Source organism: Thermobia domestica, chromosome 13 (assembly GCF_964235325.1).
Source record: "Thermobia domestica chromosome 13, izTheDome1.hap1.1, whole genome shotgun sequence".
NCBI classification, from domain to species: domain Eukaryota; kingdom Metazoa; phylum Arthropoda; class Insecta; order Zygentoma; family Lepismatidae; genus Thermobia; species Thermobia domestica.
Window position 1 is genome coordinate 87,964,612 of NC_137466.1, and position 17,442 is coordinate 87,982,053.

General features: G+C 37.1%; 1 protein-coding gene across 1 annotated transcript in view; it reads left to right on the plus strand.

Moving 5' to 3' along the window:
- Nucleotides 1-16,058, plus strand: part of LOC145669231 (uncharacterized) — a 66,222-nt gene extending 50,164 nt beyond the window's left edge. Inside the window, exon 4 of the mRNA XM_081737559.1 lies at nucleotides 15,707-16,058. Within this exon, the coding sequence (XP_081593685.1) occupies nucleotides 15,707-15,957 (251 nt within the window). The 3' untranslated portion in view covers nucleotides 15,958-16,058. The remainder of the gene's footprint in view (nucleotides 1-15,706) is intronic.
- The last annotated feature ends 1,384 nt before the right edge of the window (nucleotides 16,059-17,442 follow it).

Consider the following 17,442-nt stretch of genomic DNA (forward strand, 5'->3'; position numbering starts at 1 on the left):
TTTTTCTCCTAAAACAAACATACTTAGGAATATCTTAATAAAAAGTTATCATTCTTTCTCACACTTCTGATTCTAAATCAAACATATTAGCCTTGGTTTCTTCACTGCATATACATCAATAGTTTAGTTGACGAAATCTTCAGTAGGATTAGTGCCGTGTCGTGGAAAATCAGCGCTTGGCGCGAGAGTATACGACGGCATCCCCGTATATATGAGTGAGGTCGACAGACCAGCCGCCAAAGGTGGGAAAATTTTAAAAAGTAAACCCTGCTTTTCCTTGATTTTGAGCACTTTTCATTACTTTTTTCCTTTCATTTTATATATGTCCACATGTATTTCATTCCTCTGTTTTTCTTTCCTTCTTTTCTTTTCTTTTTCCCTCCCGAATTTTTCACCCCTTACTTCGGCGCCCGGGGCCGTCGCCCCGCTTGCCCCTCCCCCATGGAACGGCACTGAGCAGGATCTTGGCCACCTTCAATAGCAATCTTTCACTTATATACTATTATCATATTGATAAATTCTATATAAGTCTCTAATCAAGGAGGGATAACTGCTCCTCCCTGATCCCTCTAAATGACGCCCACTGAATCTCACCCTTTAACTGAATTATTTTTAATTAAAGAAAGATGTGTTTACTTTAACAATCGTAAAACACATTTACGTCTGTTACTTCCGATGCGAGAAATGGGATTTAGGCGCCCTATTTCAAATAATGTAGGAACTGTATATTTTCAAGAACTGAAGTCTGCTGACATGAGAGATTATATGGAATGATCGAAAGATCTTCCCTATCTTTCCTTTCGTATCTCAACCTGTGCTAGTGCTACCTACTAATATATAATATAGGGCGAGAGTATAGTACCTACTAAAATACAAACCTTTCTTCAACAGTTAACAATTTCATGTTCTGCCAAACTCAGTCATAGCGTTAAGAAATACAAGTTTTATTCACTATTTGGTATTCTATCTTAGATGTTACATGTTAACATTTATATAGAATGGGTCTGCGTCATTTATATGTATATTGAGAGATCGGATTTCGTCTGCACGTACACGGACAGAAAAGCAAATAATTGGGTGAAGTAATTTCTACATTTTGTGACTGAAATTTTGGGAGTTTCTCCGGGGGGGAATGAATTTTCTTCGGGGGGGAGATTCCACCCGGGCTACCCCCTGAATTCAACCCTGGTTGTTCGGTGGGGGTCAATATTGCCAATTTTGGGTAAAGTCGCTAAATAAGGGGAATTCGACCTCAACGATAGCGTAGGTTGACCATAAAATTTTCAGTTAAAAACGGGACAGGTTCTTGCAACCCTAGACTTTTAGATCTACCTTTGTTCTTATCAGTGCCTTGATATCAGATTTCCTCCTCTCTCTCTTTGTTACAGAGCGGGTACTTATGAAAAAGGAAAGACACGTTGAAATTTGTTCAACACACAACCAACTGCTAAAACCTCTGCTGCCTTTCGAGCAGTACTGCGAACTATAGAGTATGTTTAATATAGGGAATTTCAGTTCAATTTTTGCCTCTTTGTTATTATTAATTATTAATACTTTTAAAAGGAGTAAAGATACTGGGTTTGTTATTTACTTCTTTCATTTACATAGAACGGGACGAATACTACTTTTTCCATCTACTGACGGGACGGCCGGGACACGCCACTAAAACGGGACTGTCCCGGTCAAAACGGGACGTATGGTCGCCCTACGATAGCGACAAAAAATATTTTTTTCCGATTGGAGACTTTTTTGGGTGATTTTTAAATGACGATTTACCTACTTACACATTTAGCGACTTTTTGCTCCAAACAAAATGTTCATCTGTAGAGAAGCATTATTAGTTCAAAACAGTTTTTACGTTCTTTTTTCTGTTTGTTTGTTTTAATCAGCGCAACTGATGAAGAGTTTGGAAATACAGCATACTCACTGCCCCACAATCCTGCATTGTTATGTTACCCTTGCCCTCTAACGAAGAACAACTACAAACTTGATGTCCTTTAGTTCTCAGAGTTTCCGTTGAGAAACACACGTAATACATCATTACCGATAGCAACAAGATTAGCTATAGATTGCGTGAATAAAGGCGAAGAAGATGTTTGTTATATTTGTCCTTTGGGGTCTTTTAATTATTCTGCACTTTTTCTTTTACAAAAAAATTGCTTAACGTAAGTACTGTAGTGTTAATTATTTCGGAACTATTTTGACCACAATATGAACAAAAGTACCCGAAACAACCTGAAATGATCCCTGAATTAAAGGATTGGTTGCGCCCTATTTACAAAGATGTGAGTAGAACCAGCGGCGCAAATCTGTCTTCAACATGGGGGGGGGGGGTAAGACCGTTACCATACTTTTTTTGACGATGTCCAAAATACTTATGAAGTTGAAAAACAATGTTGTGGAGGATCAGAGTTGTCTTCAGCGTTGGGAGGCTGCAGATTTGAGGCTTATTCTGGGGGACATCTATTTTATCTCACGTTCCTTTGTAGCAATCGGACAAAAATAATCAAATTTCTCCCAAAAAACACATTTCAAATCGGATTATTGGGGAGAAGTCCCCCTCAGTTCCAAGATTGGAGGGGACATGTATCCGTCATCCCCCCCCCACGGATTTGCGCCAGTGAGTAGAACATATTGTTTAGTTTACATCTACAACTTTAAAACAATGCTTATAGACAATGAATTTCTCTATTATTTTTTATAGCGACTTTTCACCCAAAATTGGAGTCGTCATATCCCGTTTCGCAAACTTATTGCCAACATTTTGGAAACTGGTTGCGAAGAGAGCTACAATGGATGAGTCGAGTTATTTCGTCGCTTCCGCTGTGAACCTAAGTACAAGATTCCAAAGAGATTAAGAAAAAATGAAATGAAACCTTTGAGTTTTACGTCCCACAGTTATGCCGGTTAGGCTAAAGGAGACGCTGATGATAAGCAATGAATGAAATGGTGGAATGAAGAAAGTGGAAGGAAACGGGAGAACCCCGAGGAAACCCACGCACAAGGTGTTTGTCCATCACAAAGTTCATTTGACGGGGGCTGGGATCGAACCCGGGACCCCAAGTACCGGAGGTGAACGCTCTACCACTGAGCCACCGCAGCTCTTAAGAGATTAAGAGTCACAAACATAGTCACTTTCAATTTTGTAATATATATAGGTCTATATATTGCATCACTGACTAATAACTAAAATCCTTGGATTGTATATATAAAAGTCGCCCCCTGCCCGTAAAAAGCTTCATTCGAACTCGGAATCGAACAATTGCATCTGTAAAACAGTGCTGATTTGATTTTAACGTTCCTTTCAGCAGCAAGGCTGTATGAGACGTGGACCTACAGATTAACGTGGAATCCGAACCACATAAGATCCGGCCGGGAATCGAAAAAATGAAATGAAATCTTTGAGTTTTATGTCCTACGGTTATGCCGGTTAGGCTAATGGAGACGGTGATGAGTAATGAATTAAATAGTGGAATGAAGAAAGTGGGAGGAAACGGGAGAACCCCGAGAAAACCCACGCACACGGTGTTTGTCCACCACAAGGTTCACTTGGCGGGGCTGGGATCGAACCCGGGACCCCAAGCACCAGAGGTGAACCTTCTACCACTGAGCCACCGCGGCCCCCGGCCGGGAATCGAACCCGGGTGTCCCACGCCAAAGGCGTGTTCACTAACCACTTAGCCACGAGGGAGCTCATCTATAAGGCAGTGTAAGCAAACAAAAAAACGCACACTGGATGTTTGCGCAACTGAGGATCAAAACATTCTCAATGGAGTATGAGAAATAGTTAACGCCAATCAAAGTGTGCTTTTGCTTATTTATTACTTCGTTAATACTTAATTCCTTCTAGAAATAGTGAAACTATACTATGAAGAAACACTAATAAACTAATAACAATTACGTTGTATTTCTTACCACACCACGACCATTTTTACCACCCATAGAATTTGAACCTAGTACTATACTGCATTAGTCACGCCGTAACGAAAGATGAACACCTGGCACTCGTAGCTGTTGAAGCTGTGTTGTAGCTACCTGTATATCACGCGGCCTGCGTTGGTACTCCTCAACATAAATACCTCACAGCCCAAAGCCAGGAAACATCACAGACAGAAGACAGGGGCACAAGCAGTGCCTGACACTTCACGAACTCTAAACCCGCCAAGACTCAACTCAACATGACCTTCAATTACGTTCTAGAAACCAAACCAATGCTAAGGCACAAACTTACCAACTTCCTATATGAAAAAACAAGAAAAAAAATCTAACTTTTTTGGTTCCAAAGTGATGACATAACAATAATACTAAAAAGGTTTTAATTTTCAGTAACCCAAACATTAATTAACTAGGGAACATAACAAAGCAAAAATAAATAAAAATAAAAATAAATTAAATTAAAAAATAAAAATCTGACAAGTAAATTCTTCCTGACTACTTTTTTTTTTTAATTTCAGTGAGGCTGTAAAATATGTCAGTATCTTCGTAAAATATATATATTTCAATGTAAACAAGTTCTTTAAACAAAAGAAAGCTTTGTAGTAGAGCGCTTACCTCTGACGCGTTAGGTCCCTGGTTCGATTCCTGCTCCCGACAAATAGCCTTTTGGTGAACACTGTAGGTGTGGTTATTCTTAAGACTTTCCAGTTTCCTTACATTTTCTTGATTCCACCATTATCATGTATCTCATTGTCACCTTCTCTCTTACATTGATGTACAATCATGGGGCGTTAAACTAAAAGCAAAAAAAAAAAATTGCAAATATCCTAGTAAAAATGAGTTTTCTAGACTACACAAGTGGCCCCGCGTAGGGTAGTCGCTAGCGCTCTCGCCTTCGGTGCGAACGGTTCCGGGTTCGATCCCGGGGGAGAACTCGGTCGAAAAAGTATCAAAAGATTTTAAGTCCAGCCATCCTGAATGAGGTTTCCTTGGGTTTTCCTCATTCACAGCAGGCAAATGCCGGAGTGGTACCTAACATATAGGTCCCAGGCCGTTTTCTTCCTTCCCCAATCCTTTCTTCCCTTCCTTTCCCCGGATAGTGTACTCGCCGAGGAAAGTCATCCCTCATATGGGGTAACAAGGCCATTGATGCCGAAAGCCCAGAAATCTAAATCCTAAATCTTCACTACACAAGGAAATTTCCGCGCTGAAAACGGTTTATTAGCAATTATGTTAAGCAGTCCTGTAGTAAATCTGCACCAAGTAATAAATCGTCACATATAAAATGGAATGAATAAACACATAACATTCATTTTGCTACCTTGAAACATAATATGTTTCAAAACATTAATATTCAAAGTTTTTTCAAAATTCAGATTCACCCATTCCATTCTCCTCAATCATTTACGAGTTACAATAGTAAGAATTGTAGTCATAAACTACATTACTTACTTAGTACTATATTAAAGCAAGTTACACTAAAAGAATATATAATTAATGGAATATTTAACTAAAGTAATAGTTAACTATTGTACTTACCCAGGCTTTTGTTTCCTTCCTCTCTTCTGTTCCGTTTGTAAACAACCTCGTTTCGCAAGCAAAAGACGGTAGTTCAATGACGTCAGCCATGGCGAAAGAAAGAGTGTCTATAGGCGGTCTGGATCTTACACACAGATGGACGTATATAACGTATAGCTGAAGTATTTAACATACGTATACGTATGTAAAATACGGAAAATTGTTAGATGTCAGACATCCTGCAGCGACATGATGTAACATCTAAGCGGGTAAAAGGCAGTACCTCTGTAGTATATGGATAAAGTACGCTCCGTACAGATTTCCTTAGTAAACATAACGAATCCTTGTATTTGTACAATATACCGCTGTCCGGATAATGGATTTTTCTCAGTGTATATACGAAATATTAACAAATCTGTTGTAGCCATTATGGAAACAGAAATTGCCTCCACGAAAATTAAGCCCCTACCTTCAACAATAAAATCCCTTATTAATTTATTTTTTCTAGAAAAATTAATTATGCAACGAAATATGAACGAAAACTTAAAAGCAGTTCCAAACGAAAGCTGCTGTTCCAAAAACTTTTTGAGATATGCATAATTCTTATTGTAGGGTTGTTAGAGAAAAATATTAAGTGTAAAGAACGTCGTTATAAAATAAATGATTTCGTGAAAATTATCCGAAAAAAATCCATCCCCACCAGCAGTCTGGATTTTTTCCTGGATTTTTCCGAGAGGAACGAAAAGTGTAATACAATAGGACAATGAACTAAGAACAAAACTGCCTTTTCAGAGAAAATAAGAAATTTCGATATTCACCCTCAAGTTAATTACAATTTGTTTTAAGGTTTAGATCAGCGTTTCCCAACCTTTTTCAACTTGCGGCACACTTTAGGGTAACTTGAATTCTCGCGGCACACATTATTATTATTATTATTATTATTATTATTATTATTATTATTATTATTATTATTATTATTATTATTATTATTATTATTATTATTATTATTATTATTATTATTTGAAAATATAAAATACTGTAGTATTTTTTTTTCTGATTATACATCCTTCTCACAGAGAAGAAAGCTCGACCACTGTTTTTTCCCCGTGGTAAATCATTATGCTTATTTTTCATTTTAATTTAAAAAAGAAAACAATTGTAATCAGATACAGGGCTGAAGTTGTTAAAAATACTTTCTTTTTCGAAAACTGTATCCAACCTCTCATTAAGAAGGAAAATCTTTAAATAACGAACGAACAAACAAATCTCTTTTACTTTTAAAACACAAATGTAGGTAATTCGTATGCATGTTTACTTTGCCGGAAGGGTTGAATAATATTTTAAAATTTCAAGTTACGAAATAGTCCGCAACAATAAAGAAGCAATAATAGTCATAACATTGATAACAAATACTTTTTTTCAAAATTAGAAATGAACAGAAAAATGTCCTACAGAAAAGTAACACAGTATGAAACTTTACATTTTAGATTCATAGTAGTAATGTGAAATACAAATATACCCTTTTCTCTATATCTTGCAATTTGATTACTATAGAATTAATAATTTTGTTTCGATTTCCTCGCGGCACACCAGTGACCCATTCGCGGCACACCACTGTGCCGCGGCACACTGGTTGGGAAACGCTGGTTTAGATGAAATATTCAGAAAGCTCTTCTGGAGTACTGGAGAATGCCATAGACACTTTAATTTCTTAAATTTGATCATGACACAATTGACTCTGTGACAGTGGCGTATTTACGATTTGGTTTCGGGGGGACTTTGCTAACTTTAGTCCTGAAAATGTAAAAAAAAATCTGCAAGATATTTCATTTACTTTAATATAGTAAATAAAATTTCAGGGGGGCTTAAGCCCGGAAGTCCCCTCTTAAATACGCCCCTACACTATGGCTTCTAGAACTCTATACATATGGATCGATGAAAGAACAACCAAAAGTGGACTCTAGATATACAAGTTAGCTGCGAATATATTGAATATGCAATCCCGGACAGACAATTGAAGGTCCTCCACCTTGGGTTTGTCGTAAGGCTAACAACTTCATCCTTTAAAAAAAACACTCGTTCAGAAGCATTCACAGAAACCTCGGACCAGGACTGTTAATTTGGCACGATCTCAGCAAAATAAAAAGGAAATGAGATATGGAACATGCAATATAAGAAGTCTTTATCGGACACGTCATTAAAATTTGTAACAAGTGTATTAGAGAAATATAGGACGGCCCTGGTAGAGGTTCAGGAAGTTAAGTGAGAAGAGAAGGAAGCGAGGCACACTGAAAATTTTACGTTTTTTGTGGGGAAGGAAATAAAAATCACCTACTAGAAACAGAATTTTTCGTTCACAAACGAATAATATCATCAATTAAACGAATGGAATTTGTTATTACTCTACAGAGTCAGCGGTGCGGTATTATTGTTTTAAATGTATATAAGGGTAAAACGCAGACTAAAAGTTTTTGAAACTAAAATCGTAAGACTAATATTTTTACCCAAGACTGACGGGAATGATGAATGGCGGAAACTTCATAATTAGGTATTGTATAATTTATACGGTTTACCTAACATTGGTCGTTAAGTTTAGGAGGCTCAAGTGGGCAAGTTATGTAGACATATCAGGCCCAAACCAGCCACAGAGGTTTGGGGGCTAAAATGTCAGGGGAGGCCAAATCATTAAAAATTCTCTTACACATACAGGATATCTAATTTTTTTTTTTTTTTTTTTTTTTTGTATTGAGGTCTGGAGGGACCACGAAAAGTTTAGGGGGCAAGCCCCCTTCTCCCCCTCTGGTTGCGGGCCTGGACAGAATGGAAGAAAATAGGAACGCTTTCAAAATTTTAACTGGCGCACATGGGAGAACAATATTAAGAAGGATCTCGCTGAAATAGGAATACAAAGCAGAAACTGGATAAAGTTGGCTAAGGACAGCAGTCAATAGAAAGTTTATGTAAATGTGGTATTGCATCTCCGGGTTCTATTGGCCACAGGGTTAGTTAGATAATTCTTAGAGGTCAATTGGGGATACGGACAAAACCTCGCGGCCGAAACATCGCCGCCCAAAATCTCGCCGGCCAAAACCTCGCGGGACAAAATCTCGCCGGGCCAAAACCTCGCGTGGCCAAAACCTCGCCGCCCAAAACCTCACGTGGCCAAAACCTCGACGCCCAAAACCTTGCGGGACAAAATCTCGCCGGACCAAAACCTCGCGTGGCCAAAACCTCGCCGCCCAAAACCTCGCGTGGCCAAAACCTCGACGCCCAAAACCTCTGTATATATATATATCCCACTCCCACTCTCTTTTGTTGTGCCGACAAAGTGAAATTATAAAAGACATCCTAGGCTCGAACCTCATCTATGTTGAAAATTTGATTGAGATCGGTAGTATGGCTCAAGAGGTATAATGTAACAAACATAGTCATTTAATTTTTATATATATAGATTTCCAAAGCATGCATTAGAATTTTTCTTCTCATTATTTTAATGTAATTATGTGTTATTACTAAATATATACATATAGTAATATATAGAACATTCTACATTGAAGAAATCGTCATGAAGAAGTTTTATCGTGACGACATTTCTTCCCAGGCGACACTACGTCTCGCTTAATTCAGACCAGGCGAGATTCTGTGTCGCGCGATCATTACAACGAGGTTTTGGTCAGGCGAGTTTTTGGGTATGGCGATATTTTGGGGCGCGAGGTTTTGGCAAGGCGAGGTTTTGGCCCGCGAGGTTTTGGGAGGCGAGGTTTTGGCCCCGCGAGATTTTGGCCCGCGACGTTTTGGGAGGCGAGGTTTTGTCCAGGCGGGGTTTTGGCCAGGCGAGATTTTGTCCCACGAGGTTTTGGGCGGCGAGGTTTTGGCCAGGCGAGGTTTCGGCCCGGCGAGGTTTTGGACCGCGAGGTTTTGGGAGGCGAGGTTGTCGCCGCGAGGTTCTGGCCGCGAGGTTTTGTACCCAAACCGGTCAATTGTATCCCTGTCGAATTGACTTTTTGTACTGGTGCAAAGTTTAGTTTATTCCTATCCTCATTCAAACGTTAAAATAAGTAAATAAATAAAAAAGAAACTAAAGGAAAGGAAGTTCAATTAATGACCACAGAAGGAGGAGTTTTCTTTCTTTCTTCTTTTTTTAAAGATTGGACTCTTCTGTTTTTTCTACTACAAGCAAGAGAGAAGTGTCAGAAATCCTCTACAGATGGTACCACTTGCAACAGGGTATATTGGTGCCATCTGCAGACTTTTCTAGTAAGTAACAATTTGTAATCATTGAATCTCGTTTATCACGTTCAATGGCGTATCCTAAAAATCTAAAAGTACCGCAGCTTATATAGGATAAAATGTTCACAATACAACAGAATTTCTCGATAGCCTACATATTATATTTTTATATTTTTTAACACATGCATAAATAGTTTCTTCGCAATAATCATGTATCTACAGGTACTACTAGTAAGCCTGCCATAAGTCCCGTAACATACAGGACCAGTGCCGTGCCGTGGAAAATCAGCGCCCGGGGCGAGACTACACGACGGCGTCCTCATACGTATATTCCAAGTAATTTTTCATATCTTTTTCCTTTTCTATCCCGATTTTTCGCCCCCCTTACTTCCGCGCTCGGGGCCGTCGCCCCGCTCGTCCCCCCAAAGGCACGGCCCTGTACGGGACAGTCCCTATTTTGAGCCCGAGTGTCCCGCGTCTCCGTCAATTTAGTCGGGACAGGAAAATGTCCCGTATTTTAGTCCCGTCCGATTTCTGCTCTCTATATCAGCTTATCGATATCAGCAAGATATAACCTTTAGTGTTTAAGAAACGAAAATTATATTTCGTACAATATAAAATTCATGTACTAATTTTCTTTCCGGGAAAATCGTATTATTATTATTATTATTATTATTATTATTATTATTATTATTATTATTATTATTATTATTATTATTATTAATGTAAGAACAACATTTATTTTTTTTGAGTCATTCAAGAACTCGCACTATTGTGTCGATTCAAAACACTGTAGGTTCATGATCTTTTTTTTTCGTCTGCTAGATTCTTAAATATCATCTTATTTGGGTAGCATTTTTAAATAAAAAATATGTCATGTAAATGCAAAACACTCATAAAAGTTCTCCAGAAGCATAAAGTTTTCTGAGAACAGATTGTTCATTATTGCTTTGTATCCACTTCAAATGATGCAGTGAAAATGTTTCTAAAAAGTGTATTGTGTTGTAAAGTTTTTTTGGGGGGGGAGCAGGGAGGGTGGAATCGAAGGTGCCGTATTCTCATCAGAAAAATGTGGCAGGCTTAACTACTAGTATAAGTTGTAAATTAGGCATTTTACCTGAGACTATCAACTCAGAAAATACATTTCGAAACGTTGTATCTTATTTATTAAACAAAAATGAAAAGAAAAAAACTTGAAACTGACTTAGAATGCAGTATTTGATATATATATATATATATATATATATATATATATATATATATATATATATATATATATAAGTGTGTGTGTGTGTGTGTGTGTGTGTGTGTGTTTAGTAAAGTTCCTCTCGTAACATTCTTCCTAAATAGGCTTTTAATACCCTAAAGCCTGTTTTCTCCCATCTTCTGAATAACATATCAGAAGTAACGTTACATTTAGAAGAGGAACGCTGACATAAAAAACGCTTGTATTCGCCATTAAAGCTTGAACATATTTATAAACAGGAGCTCTGCCACTCACAATGCATAGTTAACACCAATTTACAGTCTCAAATTCTACCGCAATTTTTTTTATCTATCTATTTATTTATTTATTTATTTATTTTCTTAGTCTAGTAACTAGACCCCATTTTAAACGTAGGCCGCGTCTTATATACCTCCGTTGCTAATATAGGATGAAAATAGAAATCAAACAGTTATTTGTTTCGTTTCGCCCCACTGTGTCTTATTCTATTTTGGAGGGTAATATCCGAAAAGTGACTAAAGTAATATCAAAACAACATATAATGAACGTAAAATATTGCAATTTTAGTAACTTTCTTTTACATTTTTGGAAACAATACTGAAGTAATTTAACTACTGGATATGATAAAACATACTCACTACACTTACTTTTTTTTTGACGAAAGCGATAGATTGTACGCCGTCTGCTTACAGTTTAAAAGGCTACATTCCGTATCAATCTTGGCAAAAATTCGTAGCAAAATGCAAAATGTAGGAAAATCAATTATAACTACCATGCCCATTCTCACAAACCAAAAAGCAGATTTTGCGTTGCATTGTCTCAAACTGTTACAGAACGGGAGCTCAAGTGTTTTTCAGGCAACCACCAAAACTTCTTCCCCTCCGTGCGATGGAGCATAAAGCTTGAGAGTTCTCGCAGACACTTACAGGCCAACTTATCTGACATTCAAGAAGTGTTGCGTCTCCTCAACGCTCTTTCCCGATTCGTGCATTCATACTGTAAGTATAAAATGGTTGTTTGCCGTGCTGTAGCGATATAACTAACTAACTAACTCTATGGCTTATGGAACCCGTACGTTCAATGCCGCGTTCACAAAAGCTCTCCATTGACTTCTATCCTTAGCCAACTGGATCCAGTTTCTACTTTGTATTTCTCTCTGGGAGATCCATCTTAATATTGTCCTACCATCTGTGTCTAGGTCTTCCTAATTGTCGTTTTCCGATTGGTCTTCCAGTCAAGATTTTGAAAGAGTTTATACTTTCTTCCATCCTAGCTATATGACCTTCCCACCTAATCCTCCTAGACGTGATGACCCTAACAATGTTGGGTAGACCGTATAAATTACGTAGTTCCTCGTTATGAAGTTTTCGCCCTTCCCCATTCCCGTTCCTCTTGGGTCCGAATATTCGTCTCAGGATCTTGTTCTCTACTTTCAGTCTATGTTCTTCTCTCAGAGTAAGCGACCATGTTTCGCAGCCATACAGAACAACAGGCATGATTATCGTTTTATATATTTTAAGCTTCAAATTCCTCGATAGAATTCGCTACGACAAGAAATTTTCAACCAAATAATAATACGAATTCCCTGCTTTTAGTCAACATTTAATTTCTTCGTGAATATGATTTTCCTCTGTTAATATTGATCCTAGATATTTGAAAGTATCCACTTTATCAAAAGTATTATTTAACATTTTAACGCATCCATAATTTGCCGTATTACAGTCCCGACCCACTTCCATATATTTAGTTTTCTCTGCATTTACTTCTAAACCCATGTCCCTGCAAGCGTTTAATAAGATCTCTGCATTTGTTTCTATTGTTCTCCTGTCATTCCCTATTAAATTTACATCATCAGCATATGTCATAACCTGGTATATACCGTTCAACTCTAGGTTCTAGTTGCTATCTTTGATTTTCCTTATGGCGTATTCCAGAACAAAGTTGAATAATAATGGCGACAGCTCATCTCCTTGTTTCAGAACATTTTCGACGTGAAAGCTTGTGGACAAAAATTTTCCTACCCGGACTTTACTTTGGGATTCATTTAAACATACCTTAATTAATCTAATTAGCTTTCTCGGTATTCCAAGTTCTGTAAGAATGTTGTATATACAATGTTTCTCTCCTAACTGAGTCGTACGCCTTTCTAAAATCAATAAATAGTTGATGTACCGGGCTACTGTATTCCCACTTCTTTTCGAGTATTTGGCGAAGGGTAAATATTTGGTCGATAGTTGATCGATTTCGTCTAAATCCACACTGATAATCTCCAATAATTTCATCTGCGTATGGGTTCAATCTTGCTAATAGAAAAATTGAAAGGATTTTATAGGATGTTGACAGAAGAGTATTTTCTAATGCCTCGATAATTATTACAGTCAGTTTTGACCCCTTTCTTGTGAATTGGAACAGTGATTGATTTTTTCCACTCTTGTGGCAATTTTTCCTTGTTCCAGATAAGAAAAATGAGTTTGTCTATCTTGTTCCACAATTCTTTGCCTCCAGTTAAAATTAACCTTAGGAACACCAAGGTATTTTTGGGTTAAGGGAGTAGCCCCGGTCAGGGCGATATAGCGTGAAAAACTTGTCGTAAATAGAAGCAGATGATGGCGCCTTACTGGCAGCTGTCAGATAAACTAATTAGGTGCCATTGTAGGAGTGATAGGTATTAAATGAAGACGTGTTTTTTTTTTTCCGCTGCGTTTGGTATAATATTAGGCAAAATATTCGAATGTAAATACTATTCCATTTGATAATTTTATTAAGTGACTTTTTAGGTAGACACTATGCTTAAGTAGTTCTAAAGTAATCTATAAATTAATGCATTCATTTGTTTGTTTGTTGGTGTTGACCGTGTTTTACTCAAAGCATGCGTTTTGGGTAGCCCCGGTCAAACGGATGGGGTAATGGCAGTCAGTGACCGGGGCTCCCCGACATTAAAATAAACGATAATAAACAAGTCTTGACAGTCAACCCCCAAACAAAGTTCTTCAAGTGTAATCTATCTCAGAGGTCAGAGATGATGAAGTTGAACAAGGAACTTCCACTGGATCCAGATGTATATATTCATTTGTTTTTTTTTTTTTTTTTTTTGGCAATACCAATAGATTTATATTTCAAATTTATTAAGGTGTTGACTAAAAAATATATGTAACTTGAATGAATAAGTAGTTTTTCAAATCTTCTTTACGCGAAACTACGGTTTATTATCTGTCCCTGTAGATACCAAACAATTTTAAAGTTAATTAATAAATTTGAGATCTTAATGGTGTTGAAGTTTTTTTTTTTTCTTGTTTTCATATGTAAAGCATGGGGAAATTCCTGACTGCCATTACCCAACCGTGTGGGAAATAACGGTCAATTGAGTATGTTCATATTTTAGTTTTTAGCTTGGCAATGAAATGAGATGTATTTTGAAATTGGTCACAATAAACTAGACAGAATTACCTATAGGATCGACTTATCGAGGAAACTTTCGTGCTTTACGAGCTAAATTATAACGGTTTTTGCTTAGGTGACCGCCATTCCCCCATTCTCCCCAACATGGAGGCTTCTGAGGCCCACAGCATAAAGGTTATTATTTATCACCGAAAATAATTTATCTTGCCTGATATGAACTTGGGACGTCTAAGACATCATATATTTTTATTCTCTATTATTACTAGGTTTCTAAATACAGTGTTACCAACTATTTAAGATGCTATCCATATCAGTGAGAACTGTTCCGTCAGCTTTCTTTAATATGTAAGCATGAGGTTGACAGCCTTTCTTAAATTCGTTGATCCCCTTATACATGTCTTGAATGTTTTTATTTTTACTATTATCTTCAAGTTCCTTAATTTTAACTTTGAAAAAATCGCGTTTCTTTATTCTAAAAGTTTTGGAAGTTTCCCGACTGATGTCTACGAAATTTTGTGTAATTATTTCATTCGGATTTTGTAGCCAACGTAATTTTGTCTGTTTTCTTTTCTCTGCTAGTTTAATGCATTCCTGGTCGAACCACGGTTTGTTCCTACGTATTTCCGCGTGTCCCAATTTTTCTTTTGCTGAAATTGTAATGCTAGATCTATCTCTAATTTCAATCCAAGTATCCTTAACACTAGTGCACTCCGAATCTTCTAAAGCCGATAATCTATTCGAAACTTCAATCTGGTATTCCTCTCTTATCTGGCTCTCATCTAATTTCTTTAAATTAAATCTCTCCGTTTTCGGACATTGAATATTTCCTTTATTCAACGATAATTTCTCTCTTATTATTATCGCTGCTACCAGGTAGTGATCAGTGTCAAAATCAGCCCCTCTAAACGATCGGACTTCCCGAGATATAGCTTCTTAAATCTCCCGAAATCGGAACCTTTTTGGCCAATATCTCGGGAATGGTAAGAGGAACCGAAAACTTTTATCACTTCTTTTAGATAGTTTTTGATGCTCTATCGAACGGAGGGCTCAAAATTGAAAATTTCTCAAATAACACACACACACACACACACACAGAGAGAGAGAGAGAGAGAGAGAGAGAGAGAATTCAGTAACGAATTTTTTTAAGTTCGTTGAGAACAGAATTTGTTTGCTACTTGAATTTATTTGGAATTAGATATTTGACATACGCAGTAATCATTAGTTTCCTTCAATTACAATTAGTAAGGACCGTGTAGAACATAATTTGTACTAAATTAGAAAGAAATTTGACGATTTAAAAAAAAATCACGTTATATGAATTATCATCTTCTGGAAAATAAAATTTCCTGTTTTCTCCTTCTCAGTACTAGTTTGTTTTATTTATTTATTTATTTACAGGATATCGTGTTTTAGCAAAACAGGCAAAGAAACTGAAGCTCAAGATACCACCTGCATCGAAATTACCCGAGCTTCTTAACATTTATGAGGAAATACTGGAACAAGAACAGAAGAACACAGAGGATGACGAAATAAGCTTTACTCAGCTGATGACATCAAACACGTCAGAATCTCAAACGCGCCATAAAAACAAGGGATACTTTCTGCTTAAGCAAGTAGACGACGATGAACTACCAGACGGAAAAGTTTAGTTAATATCCACAAAAAGGTCATTTAAAATTAGAGATACAAATTTTAATTATAGGATATAATTTTCAGAGGAAAATACAGGCTATGTTGCTATTTTTAACAATTTTTGTGGATTTTCTTTTTAAAACTAGAAATAACATACAGCCAACTCACCACAAATTTGTATTTCAAGTCATCGTACCTTCTTCCTCAACTCCGATTGGTAATCAGATTCAAATCAACCATTACTGAAAATAGATGTGACCTTCTTCTCCTGACATGTAACCCCCAGCAACCAAGATTTACTTTAAACTCTCTCAATCGTTTTGATTTCCAACAACATTCGATCTCATTGTACAGTCTTGATTAAAAGTGTCGTTCATGCATAACGAATTACTGCTCATGCCAATAGTGAAAGTCTCCATGCTCGGATAAATTTCTAATTGCCCTTTTTCTACTAATCTGAGTTGAGTTGAGTTGATTTTAGTTTAGCGTCCCGTTCAGCAGCGAGGCTATATGAGACGTGGACCTACTGATTAACGTGGAATCCGAACCACATGAGCTCCCGCCGGGAATCGAACCCGGGACTTTCTACTAATCTGAGAACGCTGAATCAAATAAAACTATTTTTAAACATATCCATCCATGGAGTCACGAGAAAAATGACCTCAGACTTAGGATATTTATATTTATTTAGGTCATTTTTCGCGTGACGCCTTGGAAGGATATTTTGAAAGATACTTCCATTGGATTCAGCATCCTCAAATTAGTACAAAAAGGGCAAGTAGAAATTTATCCAAGCACAGGTACTCTTTTTATTTTTTTTTTTTTAAACCATTGGCTTAAGCGCTTGAGCGGTAGTTCTTGAACATATTTCTATTGCTAAGTGGTTCAATGCCAATTTTTCGCCATTCTACTACAATTTAAATGATGCACTCTGCGTCGTAGCACCTGTCTGAATCTACTTTCACAAATGCTAATAGTTTTGTCCAGGGCCGGATATAGTGGGGGTCAATTTGGGACATTTGCCCCGGGGCGCAGCTGGTTAAGAATATGTAGGGGCGCCATTTCGATGCAAGATCAATGCTGGCAGGTTCGGCTCAGGTCGTATGGATGATGATGGGATGACTGGTAGAATAAAGAAACTGGGAGGAAACGGGAGAACTCCGAGAAAACCCACGTACATGAGTCAAATAAGAGGGATATAGGCACGTTCCTAATATTTATTAATTTTGTTCACTGGAATTAGTTTATTGAATTTACTCTTTGTCAGGCCAAATATAAATCAATCGGTCTTATGAAAAGAGTCGAAAAGACGTGTTTCCTTTCTTAATTGGTTTGTATTAACTTTCTACGGGTAATGATTAAATTTTCTTCAAATGCAATCGATTCTATTTTATTTAATGAACATAGTAAAGGTGGCTGAATTTACTAAACATATTTTTAACAACATTTTATATATAAACATATTAAACGAAACTATTTCACAATTAAGAAAATAATATGAA